Source organism: Pterocles gutturalis, unplaced genomic scaffold (assembly GCF_000699245.1).
Source record: "Pterocles gutturalis isolate BGI_N339 unplaced genomic scaffold, ASM69924v1 scaffold27128, whole genome shotgun sequence".
Taxonomy (NCBI): domain Eukaryota; kingdom Metazoa; phylum Chordata; class Aves; order Pterocliformes; family Pteroclidae; genus Pterocles; species Pterocles gutturalis.
In genome coordinates this window covers 1,005-17,743 of record NW_010118917.1, presented here as the reverse complement: position 1 = coordinate 17,743, position 16,739 = coordinate 1,005, and the positions used below count along the sequence as shown (strand labels likewise).

Below are 16,739 nucleotides of genomic sequence, written 5' to 3'. Positions count from 1 at the left end.
GCACACGCTTGCTTTCAATGAGGCTGCCCAGCCACAGTCAACAGGGAAGATGTAAAAATTAAAGCTGTCTACTACAAGGGACCTTCACCAAGTTCAGAGGCAAAACTGTGAGATGAAGTCCTTGACATTAAACGTCTGAGAAAACAAGTCCGAGTGCAAGTTCAATAAATTTTAATTATGCTGTTACAGCTAAACTTGGTAACTCCAAGGAAAAAAAAGAAGTCATTGACTCATTTGTCCCACATCTGCTCTGTTAGCTTCTCTAGTTGACTTGTACAAGTATCCAACATTGTGGGGCACAGGTTAAGGTTGCTACAGCTATAACCCTAAGCCTAGCTGCCACTTCTGATCACACTGATGGGTACCACACTAGATTCACCTGCTTCCAGAGTTGCACATGAATGCGACTACTTGGGCTACAGATCTCATAAACCAGAAGAGTGACGCTTCACAAATGAGTAGACTGTGCAGTTCAACTTTTTTATTTTAATAAAATCAAGAATATGCACAGCACATGCAGTGCTAGCATCTAAACTAATACAATAAGCAATTCTAAACCTACAGTGACTTGAAATTCAATTTTCACATTCAGCAAGTTTAAATCCATTCTTGCATATTGTTTTGAATCCTTGTATCTGAACTGAAAATATTGCTGGCTGATAAAACTTGCTAAAATGCACAAGTCACTGATTATGCCAATACAACAAAGATAACCACATGTTTGAGGATTGCAATGTGCCAGACATTCACTGAAAAAAAAAAAACCACACAACTAAACAAAACTCACGCAACAAACATCTGAGAATCTGGACACTTCACATCAGTGTTTAGAAGTGTTTCATTAATATCTTAAGACAAGTGTATCAAAACCTTGGCATGTTTAATTTTAAGTTGCCAATTTTTGTTTTACTATCAGAAAGTTATGGCTACACTGCCAATGCCGGGTCTGCTTAATTTGACTTAAGAGTTTAATATGACTTAAACATTAAAAGCTCACACTACCCCGAAATATATAATTTCACGCATACGGTGACATTCAACATTCAAGTGCCAGTGTTTTTGTACTGTCTTTTGGTCAAGTTTCTTTAAACTTTCAAAGAATCACTTTTAGGCTTACAAAAATAAATATTTGTCAAAAATGTTCAATAAATATTACACAAAACTAGCAGCAAAAAGTATCTAGAAATCTGTCGTGTGCAAATAGTTTTCTTCCCAACTATCATTCCCATGGTCCCAAATAAGTTTTAGAATCTATTTCCTTCTCCTTAAACAAGCTGCGTTCAATCTCCCAAGAGACAAAATAAGATTGGAAGTTAAGGACACGCACACAAGACATATATAAAATTCTCTGAATGTGCAATAAAAGAAGTATTTTGTAAAAAGTTATGGGCAAAATGTACAAGGGCCTAAACCTAGACTTGAAATAGCACCATAACAAATGACCTCAATACTGTCAAGTGCACCTACTTAATAAAAGTTTTAGAACAAGGCACAATACACTTGAAAAAATCTATTGCACTTTAGGAGATTTTTGCCGTTTTCCTATGCCACTGTAGAATAGTTGTTAACTGCTCTGGCCACAAAGTGAGCACAGAAATTCCAGTGGCAGAGGCATTTTTCTGGTGGACAATACTCATCTTTGGCCAGATTTAGCATAAACAGACTATAAATACAATGGAAACCTATGCAACTAAAACTGACTAAAACTGCACTTTAATAGCAGAATTGAAACCTTGTGCAGTTTATGTACATTTCCAACCTCTGTGATCTCAGGTTTGTTTGTTACTCTTCTGGAGCCATTTTACAAAGTCTACAGTAAGCCAGTTCAACATCTCCACGCAGCTTGAACAGAGTAATGTGAATCTGCATTAAAATAAAGCCTGCTGCATAATTCTTCCTGTTCATACCCTCTTGACCAAAAAACATCAACACTAGCATGCGTTATTAGACCAAAAATTCAGTCAGGCCCTTACGGAGGACCATTTACTGCCATGGTCAGCCATTCTACCATTTCAATTTCATATGGCAGGCATTTTTAAAAAGTCTAAATAGATGAATTCTCCTAAGAACTATTTCAAGTTATCAGACCTTTAAACGTTCCCTGTAATGTTCTGCCCACATTTGGCTAGCTCACATTAATGATCTGCCTAAATATTGAAAAAGGAATTGCTGTATTACTTGCATTAACTTCAAAAACAGTGCTTTTAATGTATGCATGTATCCATACATCATCTCATCATGACTGGAATGGCTTATTAAAGGCTATCAGGTTCTAAGTACCTATCCAGGATAGAGTGAGCAAATCAGAACTTTAACTTAGTACAGTTTTGCCACATTAGAAACTAATTGCATTGATATGCTTCAAGATGTTTTATTTTTCAAATCTGCAAATACCAAAAGCCCTAATGCAGGCTACCGCATAAGTTTTTCTTTGTAATATTATGGATGAATCAGTGATTCCTGTTTAAGTTGTATCACACCTGTGTGCCAAGGTTTGATTTTAGCCCAAGTTCAGTAATTTTTATTTTGTCAAAACAATTGATATCTTGAGCATTACTGAGCCAACAGGACATCAAAATAAAAGTTGTCTAAAGTTAAAGGCACAGTACATTAACAAACAAATGATCCTCAGTCACAAAATCATAAATGCAGTTTCTGGGTGGGGATGGGTGGGAGGGGAGTTAATCCTGACTACAGCAATAGAGTCTTCAAAACCACCTTCAAGATAGGGCTACTTGTTCCTTTGTTTCCATCTCGTGACCTTGAGCTCCCTTAAAAAAAATTTCAGTGGAGAATCACAGCTGGTAATGTACTGCGAGTTCTTGAAGCTACACAAGGTATAGTCTGGCTAAGTTACATGTGGTTTCCATATTAGCTTGTTTGGTAGGATATCTGCTGCAAGCAGATTCAGTTGCCCCACCAGTCAACCCCCTGGGAGTTATAGTTTCCTCCATATCCATCACTGTTGTAGAAGCCTCCATAACCACCACCTATGAAAGGCAAGAGAAAGTGATGCTTAATTAACCCACTAAAGACTTGCAGCTTCAAAACAAGAAAGTAGCCCAGGGAACAGAAAATATGTCTACTGTCTGTTAAAGGAAACCCACCCCAAAAGTCCTGTCAAATGTACACATTAAACTAAAGTGATGGGAAGAGAGGTAGCATCAAATTAATCAAAGACAGGTAACTTGCACTAGCCTAGATCCAAGAAGGATGCTAAGGCTTTACATAACAACCACCAGCTGACCTAGTATTTAAATATTACCTCCAGAAGTTTCACTACAGCAAGCATTTCAGAACTGCTTTTGTATTTGCCAGTACTGCCTGCCCCGTTTTTCTTACCTCCAAATCCTCTGCTGCCACTTCCTCCACTGCGGCTGCTGGTTGATCGACTGCTACTAAAGCTACTGCTGCCAGAACCACTACTTGTTCGATAGTCTCTGGCACCAAATCCTCCACTGAACCTACTGCTGTATGAAGAAAGAAAAACACTTGAGTGAAGTCAGTGGTATTTTAAACACTGCAGACACCGAGATTTAAGTACTAAAATTCTTCAGCTCTGCTTACCAACTACAGCTGGACAATATACAGTACAAATGTTTAGTTCAGCACACTTTGTAAGCATCCTAATGCTACCTGGAAAGGGCATCCAAGATGGCAAAGGAAAACTTACTATCCAAGCAGGGTTATACTGAACTTACCCTGTTACACTAAGAATTACTTTCTCAGGTCCTGGCAAAGTTTGATTCAGTGCAACCTCTGCTCCACAGAACTTCCAAACCTATCACAGTGTTTAAGTGATCCGTTTTTGACCACCCTTCACATTGTAGAAAAGCGCAACGATTTTACAAGCTATTTCTAAAGGAAAAAAAACAACCAACTGGGAACAACTAGAACTCATTTGGTCATATCATGTTAACTACACTAACAAAAAGGGTTGTTTCTCCTTCCACTCCTTTAAGCCATTAAACATAGCTTTGTATTACCAGCTTATAAGCCATTTTAGGTTTCCACAGCAAAACTATTTCACAAGTAGCCTCACACCTGCAACCTAACCCTCATACCTTTCCTGTTTTATGTCAGGAGGCATGCATTACTATCTCCTAAACAATAAAACAGCTGCTTAAGGTACATCTCTGGCACATGCAGGTATGCATTTCTAGTAAGTGTTTGCAAGTGATTTCAGAGAGTTCTAAAGCCATTTTTACTAGATGTCATTCTATCTCAGCAGTAGCTAGTTGTCTGCTTAAGAGGAGAAAAGTTTTATGAGTTAATTGCCTTATGATAAGATAGAATAAAACCAGACAAACTGTCACCTTCTGATGTACCTCAGTTTACACTGCACTGGTTTGTCTTCCTCAAAGAAGTCACAGAACTGCCTCTTAAACAGACTGAGTATACCTCTAGCTAAAGTTGTGACCATTACCTCTTAGATCGCCCACGGCTACCACCTCCTTTGTGATGCTGTTCATAAGCCATGTTTTCCAGCCAAGATGGTACTTCTTGCTTAGCCTCAACAAGAAGATCAAGCAAGTCCTTGGTGATGTTTATGTTCCTCTCATTGAAGAATGAGGTGGCAAGACCTGCAGTAAATATTCAGGTTTAGCCCCACACAAAGTAAATACACTACAGCACTTATTCCACATTCCACACTCAAACCCATTCCACACTCCCTTGCAGCTTGGACAAGTACAAGATCAGATTCCTTACAGCCAAGCTTGAGAACACTACAATTACCTGAGAGAAAGCGGTTTAAGATCATTATTCCGCCACAGGCAGTCACAAAAACACTAGCTATTTACTGACAGAAGATACCAAACTTACATGTGGCATCAGAGCTTTTTAACACCAACAAAAACACTAGCTAAAGGAACTGGTTACCTTCTGCACTGGCTAGACAGCAGTGACCAGCTTCTGGTCACAGAAGGCAGCACACAGGCTTCTCTCGAGTACTTACTTGCTACCTTGTCAATACTACTACACCTATCAACTCAAGTATGAAGTGCTACCTTGCAAAAATTCTAGTTCATGCTTACCAAGGTTTCCTACACGGCCTGTACGACCAATACGGTGCACATACTCTTCAATGTCACTTGGTAAGTCGAAGTTTATGACATGCTTTACATTTGAGATATCCAGTCCTCTTGCTGCTACCTAGTGGTTAAACGATTAAATCAAATCTTAGTAGAATTCCACAGCCCAAGTAATATGCTTACAGGCTCAAACTTCATAGATTTCACTTACTGCTGTGGCAACAAGAATCGGGCTCTTGCCCGAACGGAACTGGTGCAGTGCTTCTTCTCTGTCTCTTTGAGAGCGATCTCCGTGTATACTTGTACAGGCGTATCCTTCATGGTACAAGAAGTCCTCAAGAGCATCTGCACCCTTTTTAGTTTCCACAAACACCAGAGTCAGGGAATCCTTGCCTAACAATAATTAAAGAACAGGTTAGCAGAAGAAAAGCTGCACAGACAAACACTTGGCTCTACCACCTGGTAAAAGGCAGATTCAGTTCTGTGCTCTTGCGTATTCTAAACTGAAGACATTGCAGACCTCCTTCCTCATTTTGTATTACCTGAAAGCTTACTTCAACTTAAAAACTGACAGTTAATATGTAGTGAATATATTCCTTTTTTTTCATTCAACTACTCACTAGAAGTTCTTGTTACTCGAGTCATTAGATTCACCTCATCTGAATTTTGCCTTGTTTGCTTATCTGAAACTGGTCTTTACCTGTGGCATTTAGTAGATCAAGCAGAAACGATCGTTTGTCTGACTCTTCCACCCATACTACTTTCTGTGTGATATTCTCAGACGTAGAGCCTACTCTGCCAACAGCCAAAAAGATATATTCATCAAGGAAGTCACGAGCAAGCATCTAAAAAAAGAAAGAAAAAATAAAACAGTTTTTCTTTCCCCTTACACTGGTGCAATTCAGGTCTATAAGCTGTTAAAATGTTTGAACTTTTGTAAAGTACCTGGATTTCCTTGGGGAAAGTAGCACTGAACATCATGGTATGACGAACCCCCTTTGGTGGCATAGTATCTTGTTCAACAATTCGTCGAATTTGAGGTTCAAACCCCATATCAAGCATTCTGTCAGCTTCATCAAGCACCAGGTACCTAAACAGTAATAAAAAAAGTTATTCTTCAGAGCTTTTTTCTTTAACCTGTAACCCAACACAGACACTGGACTACAAGTTCTCAACTAGATGTTTACACAGTTTGAAAACCAGAACTTAAGTGTCATTAACTCTAAATCTCACTTTTAAAGGTACAATTTCTAGTTGTCACATCATTAGCATATGGACAAGAACACTTCACTTACTTGCAGAAATCCAATCCAATCTTTCCCCTCTCCATCATGTCAACCAGTCGTCCTGGAGTTGCTACAAGCAAGTGACATCCACGTTCTAAGTCACGTATCTGCTGACCAATATCTGCACCACCATATACAACACAGGGACGAACTCTAGAACGGTATGCAAACTATAAAACAAAGTAAATTAGCTCTAAGAAAAACTATACTTAAGCCATGTTATAATGATGAGCTCCTAGATATACCTTTCTGGCTTCCTCATAGATCTGCACAGCCAGTTCTCTAGTGGGAGCCAAGACCAATGAGATTGGATATTGCTTACGGCGTCCATACCTTCCATTTTCCTAAAGAAAAAAAAATACTTGGAGTGAGTACCCCAAATACAAGAGAATTAAAACAGCTACTACAGTAAATACTGAAGACAGGTCACCAAGTTTGGGTCAACAGCACGAAAAAGCATGGCTGAGAGCCAACTTGTTTTAAGCACTGCATCTGAAGACTCTGCCCTACTACAGTATCTAAGATTCAGCTGTCAGGTTAATGTTAACAGCAACACAGCTGCACAAACTTGGTCTCAATGACCTGCACTGTCATCCATAACTTAAGCAGCAGAGAAATTGTACTGATAAAACCAGTTACTTCCTATGCCAAAGTCATTACAACACGGACATGTGTTACTAAGTAGCTTTTTTGTAGCAAGCAAAGCATCTTTAAAGCTCATACAACAAAAAAAACACTTTGTAAACAGTATTTTCTCCATAGTTACACATATTACTTCTTCAGGTAGGAAAAAAATGTTTCATTTTACAAGGAAACAGCTAGTCTTCTGAAAGTTCAGAAGCTTGCCTATCATACCCTAAATTTAAGCCCAGCTACTGTGTTCAGTAGCAGCTAACAGCCTATGGGGCAAAAAAACACATTGGTCACAGCTTTTCCATGACTGGGTATTTAAATACTTGCCTTCATAGCTCTCAAGGCATCACCAGGGCCATCTGCATAGATCTGGCTCAGTATTGGTAGAAGAAATGCAGCTGTTTTCCCAGACCCTATTAGGACACAATTCAGTATTATTAATAGTTATTGTCAAAGCTACTGGACATCAGCTACAGCATTAATCCCATATCACTAGCACACTCCCAGTAACATCTGCACTAGTATATGGATACCACCCATGTCACTGGAGTGCATTCCTTAGCCAGCAGAGATTATCTACCAGACTTATCACTCAGTACCACAAACCCCTGAAGTGAACATGATTTAAGTCATTAATATTTCCCTGATGACAAATACAGTAAATCCAATCAGGCCACATCTAAATCAGTGGCAAGACTCTAAAGCTAAGTAATTTCCAATGTTGCTGGTATTTCAGTAGACTCTGAACAGGAAGTTTTACTACTTTGCAGACCTCGTACCTGCCACCTGAGGAATTCAAGACCCTACTCGTATTGAGACAGGCTAAGCAGTGAAGAGTTACTAACTTACCTGTCTGAGCACAGGCCATCAAGTCTCTCTTCTCTTTAATAATAGGTATTGCATGTTTCTGGACTGGAGTAGGACGGGTGTAGCGTGTGAGCTCAATGTTTCCCATAATAATTTCTCCCATGTCAACATCACTGAACTGTAAGATATTTTAAGAGTCAGATGGAGATCCTTCCCTTCAGCCATCATGGAACGTATCATTCAATCTAGGTATTCATTTGTAAAGTAGCTTTTGTTTCATCTCTTCCTATAGAATTAGCCTATTAAGTTTGCAGATACTAGAAAGTACATCAGCTCGCTAGTTAGCAAGAGTCTGGTATCTACTTAGTCCAGTCATGTAACTGATCCTTAAAAAGCCAGCCAAGCCTGAAGTACAGACTATACTAGCATACTATGCTTAGCACGACACAACACCTATGCTTAAGCAGTTGCTCCAAGAAAACAGAACCTCCAAGCACGTCTACTTCTTTACATGTTTAAAGACAAGTCACACAGTTAATTGATCCACAAGTGTTAACTGAACAAGCTTACACAACTTCGCCCATGTCTTAGTTCATCATATGCAACCCTCCTCTGCCACACAGCCTAGCTGAAGGAATGCAACACAGTGCTTCCTTTCCTCCCTAAACTTAAGATAGTATGGCATGAAGTTTCACATGCAATACAGTCACCATTAGATACATCACCAAACTAAATTTAAAAAAAACAAAACATCTTACACTTTCAATATGTGGAGGACAGTTGCTGCCTGTTGCTTCAACAGGAATGTCATCATATTTCTCAAAGTTAATGCCAGTATTGCTTCCTGAAAAGAGCTCTCTAAAAACAGAAGAGAAAGTGGTTTATTTGCTAGATGTATCAACTGACCCTCTCATGTGAATTTATGCTATTCCATTACTTACTGTTCCAGGCGTTCACTTGGGGGAAGAGGCTTTGACCAGTCATCTTCATCGGATTTGTCACACCAGCGGCTATTCCCACCACGGTCAAATCTACCAAAGCCGCTCCTATCATAGTCACCACCTCTTCCACGCTCTTCATATCTAAATATAGCAAAAATATCAGGCCACCACTCCTGGGCAACAGGATTTTTTTGTCAAGCAAAAGTAAAGCTATAATGATCTAGTAGCATATGCTCTCTGTATTACATATACAACTGTAGAACAGTTCAAAGCAATCAGATTATCTGTACTTGCTTCTTGACCTACCAACTGAAATGAGTTTAGTCCCAGTCATCAAACTAGGTCGTGTTTTTCTGTGTTATAGACAGGAGAGTTTGTCATGATTTAGCAGCTCAGTTTATCTTAACACGCCGAACCTTTTACCAAATTTACTTGGTTAAGCATAACAAGTGTAAAGAATCAGTCATCTGCCAGTTGAGCTGCATCTGAAGTTGCTTAGTCTTTGCTTTTTTTCTAAGGACCTTCACTTAAACCTCTTCAAAGATATTGTCTGGTACCCCCCCCTTTCTCTGTGCCTCCTTTTACATAGGTCTCCCAAGTCCAGACAAAACTATCAAATTGCTGTAATCCATTCCTCTACTCCCCCACCACACGTGACCAACCTAAATACCTCAATTACATGTCACATTATTATTTTATAAAGAGGGAGCTCACCTGTATTACTGACTTGGAAAGAAGGTGGAAGAAGTCCTTACCTCAACTGTTTACTTTTTGGCCTGGTAAATCATGTTTGAGAAAAGTCTGGATACAGAACTAGCGCCAGCTTTACTAGTCGATAAAGGTCACTCTCACCACACTTGTGCATACAACACATGATGTGTGTAAGACTGATCAAGTAAGGTAGAGAACCTGCAAGAGTCTCACCCAGTTTTATTAACTACCTTTTAAGCAAGGAAAAAAAAATATTGAAATTAAAAAAATAAAAATCCATTTTGACGTAGTTTATGTGCTCCCAACAGCTCTTCATGATTTTTATGAAGTAGCCACCCATCTAGCACTTTTTTGGTGAAATGGTTAAGTCACCAAGCCATTACAGCTTCAGTAAGTGGCTGATGGTGGACCAAAGGGCGCATTTTTCAACACATGCAAGTTTCCCATCCTTGAACTTGTGTAGCTTTAAAAGCAAGGTTTTTCACTCTCTTCTCCCCTCCCAGGTTCCTCCTACCCCATCTTGTTGTTCTCACCTAGAACTCTAATTGTAACATCAAGATTACAGGTGCATTACTAAAACCGAGAGACTTCATATGCACCATTCAGACAAACAAGTACTTACCTTCCTCCTCTTGACCCATTTCCACGGTCAAAGAAGCTTGGTTTTGGTCCACGGTCAGACCGTGCACCAAAGCTGCTGTATGCATCCTTGTCTCTGCTAGAACTCCAGCCACCACTATCAAAACCTAGTAGAGAAAAGTATCTTAGCCATATATTACATGGTCTAGACTTTTACAAGAAAAATCTAAGTTCTGTCCAGTAAGTCTTCATGGGAAGGCCTACAGGACTGAAAAGCAGGCAGTCCTTCAAGAACACAAGATTACAGATGTTAAGACTTATTCAAATAGGGACTAAGCATTTCTCATTGCCCATCAGAACTTGCCAAAACCCCTCTACTCATGTACAAGCATGTTATTTTTTTTAAAACACTGCACTTGCCTTAGTGCTAGTAATTAAGCTGCCTACTCTGGAAAGACAGGTATCAGAAAAAGCATTAAGACACAAAGTCCTGCCAAGCTTAATCTACATTCTCTCTCCAACAAAAATCCTTGATGACGCATTTCATTTTTGAGAGGTTAGCAAGGCCTCTGGTGGAGATCAATAAATTATATTAACCCTTGCATTAGACATCCATACAGAAGTTAAAATGTTTTCTCACACTTGAGGTACACAGAGTAATCTGATCTACACAAACTAAGACAAATAAACAACACCGTGCAGAAATAAGGAATATTGAGTTCTTCACACCGAATTACCACATTCAATTTTTCCACAGCACTTTTACACCCACCTACAATAGATGCCTACTTAGGTATACAAACTCCAAGAAAGAGGACCATGTAGAGAAGAAAGTACAGCTTGCCAACACCACAAACTAGAAAGCCTCGCTTTTATTCAGCTACCAGGGGTTGGGAGGTAGGCAGAAACACAGAGCATTAAGCAGTGCTTTGGTACTAGACTAAGAACTTAAAAATTCTGATTTGCAGTTCCAACCTTCACAAGCTTGAAAACAAGACCCAACCAGAGTCTTAGCTATGGGATCCTGGCAGAGAATAAGTGAAATAATTAAATAGATAAACAAATAATGTCACTCCTATTGGTGAGCATGCTTTTGCCAGCTCCACACCACCAGTCAAGACCTATGCACCAGACAATACAAGTAACCACAAAATTACTCCAAAGAGTGAGCTTGTTCTAGGCCCTCTCTCTCTGAAAAAGCTTTGCTACAATTACCCTACCTTGCTATACGTCCTCTGAAGAGCATCCTTCCCCTTCGCCCCTACTTCTTTTGAAGTAAGAAATTCTACTCCCCAGAATCCAGACATGTGCTAATCACAAGGGAATTTTTAAAAACTAGTCTGATAAGTGTAACTTACTTGGTCTGACTAAGTAAAGCAGACAGTAAAAATAATCCATGCATGAAGTTTACTAGCACACAAGGTCATGGAATGCTTCAAGACCTCCAAAGTACTTTAAGAAGTAACTTTAGTCCTTAAGGATAAATTCACTTCACACACAGAGGCTGCTGACAGATCAGGAATACCATAATCAATTAATGAATGAGAAAGCTATTTGTAGTTTGTTTAGAAAACATCTAAATCCAGACTTTAGTATGAGAAACTTTCAAACTACACTAAAAATACTGGGATATGTCATCCTCCCAAGAGACCTAACAGCAGTGGTACTGACAGAGCAATCTTCAGGAAGGTAAAGATGTAATTTCTCATTAGTGAAAAGATTGAGGTGACTCTGTACTACATTAGAATCTTCTACCAAGTCTGAAAAGTTCCAGAAAGGAGGCAAAATTTTATACTCCAAAGAGCACACAAAGTGAGATTACTCATCCAGTTTTTAGCAGCACTGGTTTCTGAAGTTGGTACCTTGCAATATTTTTTCTTTAAAATAGTGCAGTGATTTCTAGACTAACTCTTTAACAAATACATATATATATACACCCTGCTTGACAATTAGGACCATTAATTCCACTTTCAGTTTGGTATGCCTAGTTTGGTTTTACTTGTGGATCAGCATAGAACAGGTGTCCAGGCTATACAAGTCAACAGTAAGTAACCACCTAGCAGAAGGCATCATGATCTAGATCATCACATTGTAAATTAAAATCAAAAAGCAAATGCACTGAGACAACCTGTAACAGACCATAGACTGACTTATCTACAGTGAAGAGAACAATCATCAGACCACAAAAGAATTATTGGGAAATTCCTTTAAACATCAAGGCTTTCTTTAAAGTAAAAACCTGTATAGATTCCATCCAGCATATATTTTTCAAAGGGATAAGTTTGGAGTTCAGTAAGTTAATGAACTTCCAGAGCAATTATGTAGTTCTTGCACCTATGAAGAATAGTAGAATTGTCAATGCTTCCCCTAAATCAGGGTTTTCATTCACATTTTATAATGCTCTAACACCAATCACTGTCAGCGTACTCAAAAAACTGCCACACGCAGCAGCAATCATCAGTTTTTAAAGATGGGAGAAATAGTTAGAATCATAGAATCCTTTAGGTTGGACAAGACCCTTAAGGCAAGTTCTAACACCTGCTCCTTCATCTACTGTAATACAGATTACAATTCAGATATCCGGGAGCAGCTCCCAGGAAGTTTAACGAGAAAAATGACCTAACAAGCTTTAGCATTAAGTCAAGCTCATAAAACCACAACACTGTAGACCAGGCAGCCCTGCACAGTTGAGTTCCATATACTGTAGCTTCAACAGTTGAAGAACAGAGCTGCCATTAAGTAACCTAAGTACTCATCTTTATGCATGCTCGTATTTCCTGCAGTTCTGTACTGTCTTCTTCCCATGTACAAAGATAACAGATTAGTATTACAACAGGAACAGATCTGCAGTTATATGGAAGGAGTAAAACCACCATAGGAGTTTTAAACAGAAATACTCTAGATCCCTTAGCACACTCCCCTTGTTAACACCTACTGAAATAAAGATACTTAGGTCTTCAGGAACACACATAACAGCTATATTTGAAGTATTAAGTCCACCACCTTAAGCAATTTCTTACTTAGCTGCAAGCCCATTGTGCAACTTTAATGGCATCTATGAATTACTATGCCATCATCAGCTACAGAGGAAAGTGAGAACCCCAAGCTAGAAGCTATACACTACACATTTCTAGACCTTGTCTAATGGAACAACACACAGGAGAAACAAATAATTTAAGTTTTTGAATGCAGTAATAGTTAATTAAAACTTTCACAGAAGTCCATAACATCATTGTATGTGAGCAAGACATTATACCGCATTACTGAAGAACAGTTCTACCCAGTAGTTTAACCGATTTTTACATCAATTAAAAAAAAATGTATCCAGTTACTACACTTGTAAGGCTGCATAATACCACTATTATCCCAGGTCTCTCTTGCCTGTTCCTTGTTAATGTCTACACCTTGAAAAATCTGTTGCTAAAGATTCCAAGGAGCAGTCAGTATACAGAACAGCTTCAAGAGAGCCAAAGAAGCAGTTGTTAATTTAGCTGTAAATAACAGAAGCAAACATTACTTTTATGAAATTAAAACTATGTAACGGACTTCAAATCATCCCACACAATAGCTCAGCTTTACACTGTACTGATAATACTCTGACTCACAGCAGGAGACCTGAACTGGGATCATACCTTTTCCTTTTAGCCATCATGAACCTTGTCACAAGGAGCCATAAGGAGTCTAGTGATGCAGTACTCAAAGGTTTAAAGGACCTTTTGAAATGTTAGGTTTATGAAGGCAAGTTGACAGACTATGTTCTATTAATTGAACAAGCCACACATCAAACTTAAATTTCCTAACTTGTTTACTTTTTCGCAAGTTGAAGCTTGAAGCCCCCAGAAAAGCCACACATTCTCACATATACGTTATAATGCTGAACTCTGCTCTTGCACAGAAAAGACAGTGACAGTCCTATAGATAACACATCACTATATGAACTCAAGACTGAAGTACCCCTCCAGTATCCAGTATCTCCAAAGACTAAACCGAAGTTTGTTACAAATGACCATGTAGGGGAAGAAAAACTATAAACAGGAAGCTTCCACAAGCCAACTTCAAGTTGTTTGCTGCTTTTGAGAAACCTGCACATTCCTCTCAGGATCAGCTAGTTGATCTCTTGAAAGACTGCTAACATTTGAAGTTAATGTGATCAGAAACTTCAAGAGCACTGACCTGCCAACCAGTCCCTCTACTTTCCTCAAAACATTTAGTTCTCATAATAGGCTGTTCATAATTTAGGCCATACTTCTTTTAGGTAAAAAAATCTCACTATCTTGAATACATGCAAAGGCAAGACTAAACCAGACTGATCTGTTTCTTCAGATAGCATAAAACTGGAGTGGAGCATCTTTCATCTAGTCAAATCTCAAATTACACTGGAGCTACATCAGCATGTACTTCAATATTCACCCCCCACTCACTCCTAATGGAAGGGGCACTCTTGCAGTCCTGAAATGAGAATCTGTGATAAGTCCACTGCTCCAGAAACAGAGATTTAAATCTTCCTTAAGCCGCAGCGTAGCAGGAAGTGCTTCAGTTCCTCCATTCCAGTGTTTCAATAGGTATTAGAGGAAATGTTTCTTCTATCTACACAAGTCATTAGACATGATAATGCATGCTGCAGTATCAGCAATCTTTATATCTTACAAAAAAGTTCATTATTTACCTCACTGAAGAACTCCACAAAAACTTTTCTTCTTTACCATGCTTTGCTTAGAAAACCAAGTGCAAGATATAAAGGTCATTTCTCAGCACAAACCTCCCTGGGTAAACATATGACCCAACACTGATCATGTATTTCATGTTTCATGCACCAGCATCCTCAACCTCCTTTTGCAAGTACTCTTGCGGACTTCCATAAAAACTAGAAGCAGCTAAACAAGGACAACACTTCCAATTGTTTTGCTTCTCATGCTCCCTAGCTAAGAGCAAGTCGTATAAAACATCCATTTACAAAGTGAAACTCTGCTAACTGTTCATATTAAACAACTGGCTGCTACAATTCCACATCACAGTCATTAGCAGAAGAACTGGTACTCTCAAAATCTCTTAAAATTGATACTCAGGATTACAGAGGTAGTCAAGTTAAGATGGGAGACTCCCATCTTGTTTCAGTCACAGTTAATTGCTTCATGTATTTTGCCAGTCAGATACTGAACGTGAGCTTAGAATATAACCTGGTAAAGGAACCAAGAATAGCACACTAGAAGATTAAGTTGCAGTGTTTTGCACAGAATATGGAAGGAAGCAGTCTGTGTAATCATCTTTAACAGCACTGTCAAAGCTTTTAGTGTTCTGTTCCTAAATACTCAGAAGTAAGCCAAGAACCAGTTACAAGTGTTGCCACTTTATTTCTGATACATACCCTGTTTTGCAGCTTCCCTGTTCCGCAGGTGAGGAGGAATGTATCGGCCTTCTAAGGGACAAAAGAAAAGCCGTGTTAAAAGATCACAGCATTCGCACCTTATGAGATACTAGCATTTCCAACAACAGCTTTTGGTCAGGAAAAAAAAATAAAAAATATCTGTCTGCCTCACAAGCTTTAAGGCCTCTTAGTGTCTTTAAACAGGAGTTCTTTAATAGAGCATTTAATATCCCAGAGGACTAACACAGGAAAGATTTAAGTTCTTGCATACTCATTTAGGTAGCTTTTTTTTAAGGCACAAATGTCTTGCTATTTCTTTGACTAAGTCATCCATGCCCTTTATGGATGTTACAGTGCATGTGATGAAAGCCTGTCTTCCTAGAACTCATTAAGGCTTAACTTGGTGCCAAATATTTGAGCAGCTTAAGATTTTCACTGGGTCATTCAAGTACTGGCACAATATTACTACTACCAATATTTTTCCTTACCCTTAAATTCAACTATCCCTATTAATTCAGCTCAGATCAAATCGAAAGCCACACATAATTGCCTCTGAACAGCATTCTTCATTTACAATCCAGAAGCATCTGTCTGATAAGCAACATGAATGAGAATGTAACAGGCACAAGGTGAATGTGAATTCCGGGAAGATTCCCCTCTGTTCTTATCATACTTAAGTCTTGTATGTCAGAGAATGCAGTTTCTACTCAACGAATTCGGATTAGCACAGTTAACTACTAGAAACTTTTACATTCAAATGTTACAACTCCAGTTGGATGTTTTGAGAAGACACATCATCACATTACTACTACAATCACTGGCCTCAGCTGTTTTACTGGAGGCAACAGAAAACCTGGGACAAAACTGGAACACTAAGTTCTCTCAAGCTAGTTAAGTACTTAAAAAATTTACAGATGCCGTAACACTGCTAAAAACCCCTCCTACCTTAATTATACAGCATTTTCAAAGCCGTCATAACTAGCAACCTCCTCAATTTCCCCATCAGTCTTTGTGAATTTTTGCTTCAGAAATTATTTTTCTGAACTACAAACCCCTGATTTCTAAATCTGTGTTTGTAAGCTTGAGAACTTGCGGATACTTACTGCTTGAAGAGCTTCCTTCACTCTGGGAGTCTGAGGAATTCAAGTCTAGACCAGAAAACTGGAAGAAAAAAAACAAGTACCAACATGTTATAGCATGAATTTATGCTAAGATACAAAAAGCTCTTTTGTTTATCAAGAGCAAGCTGTGTTCCAGCAAGTTATTGCTGCAAAGAAATTTGTCTATAGCATTAGTCACATCTCCTGTAAAGGAGAACCAAAACCATAATTCATACTCAAGGCTATACCATCTCCAAGTGTCTTCATACCCACCAATAAACAAG

At 38.8% G+C, this 16,739-nt stretch overlaps 1 protein-coding gene across 1 annotated transcript; it reads right to left on the bottom strand.

Moving 5' to 3' along the window:
• Positions 1–461: 461 nt before the first annotated feature.
• DDX3X (DEAD (Asp-Glu-Ala-Asp) box helicase 3, X-linked) lies at positions 462–16,528 on the bottom strand (the record flags this gene model as incomplete). The annotated part of the gene is made up of 16 exons (XM_010076405.1): positions 462–2,990; positions 3,343–3,470; positions 4,427–4,583; positions 5,037–5,154; positions 5,245–5,426; positions 5,734–5,878; positions 5,979–6,123; positions 6,329–6,489; positions 6,565–6,663; positions 7,280–7,365; positions 7,802–7,937; positions 8,518–8,617; positions 8,701–8,841; positions 10,034–10,157; positions 15,356–15,406; positions 16,459–16,528. Coding segments are annotated over 16 exons (1,926 nt in total), but the record flags the coding sequence as incomplete, so codon positions are not given.
• Between the last annotated feature and the right edge of the window lie 211 nt (positions 16,529–16,739).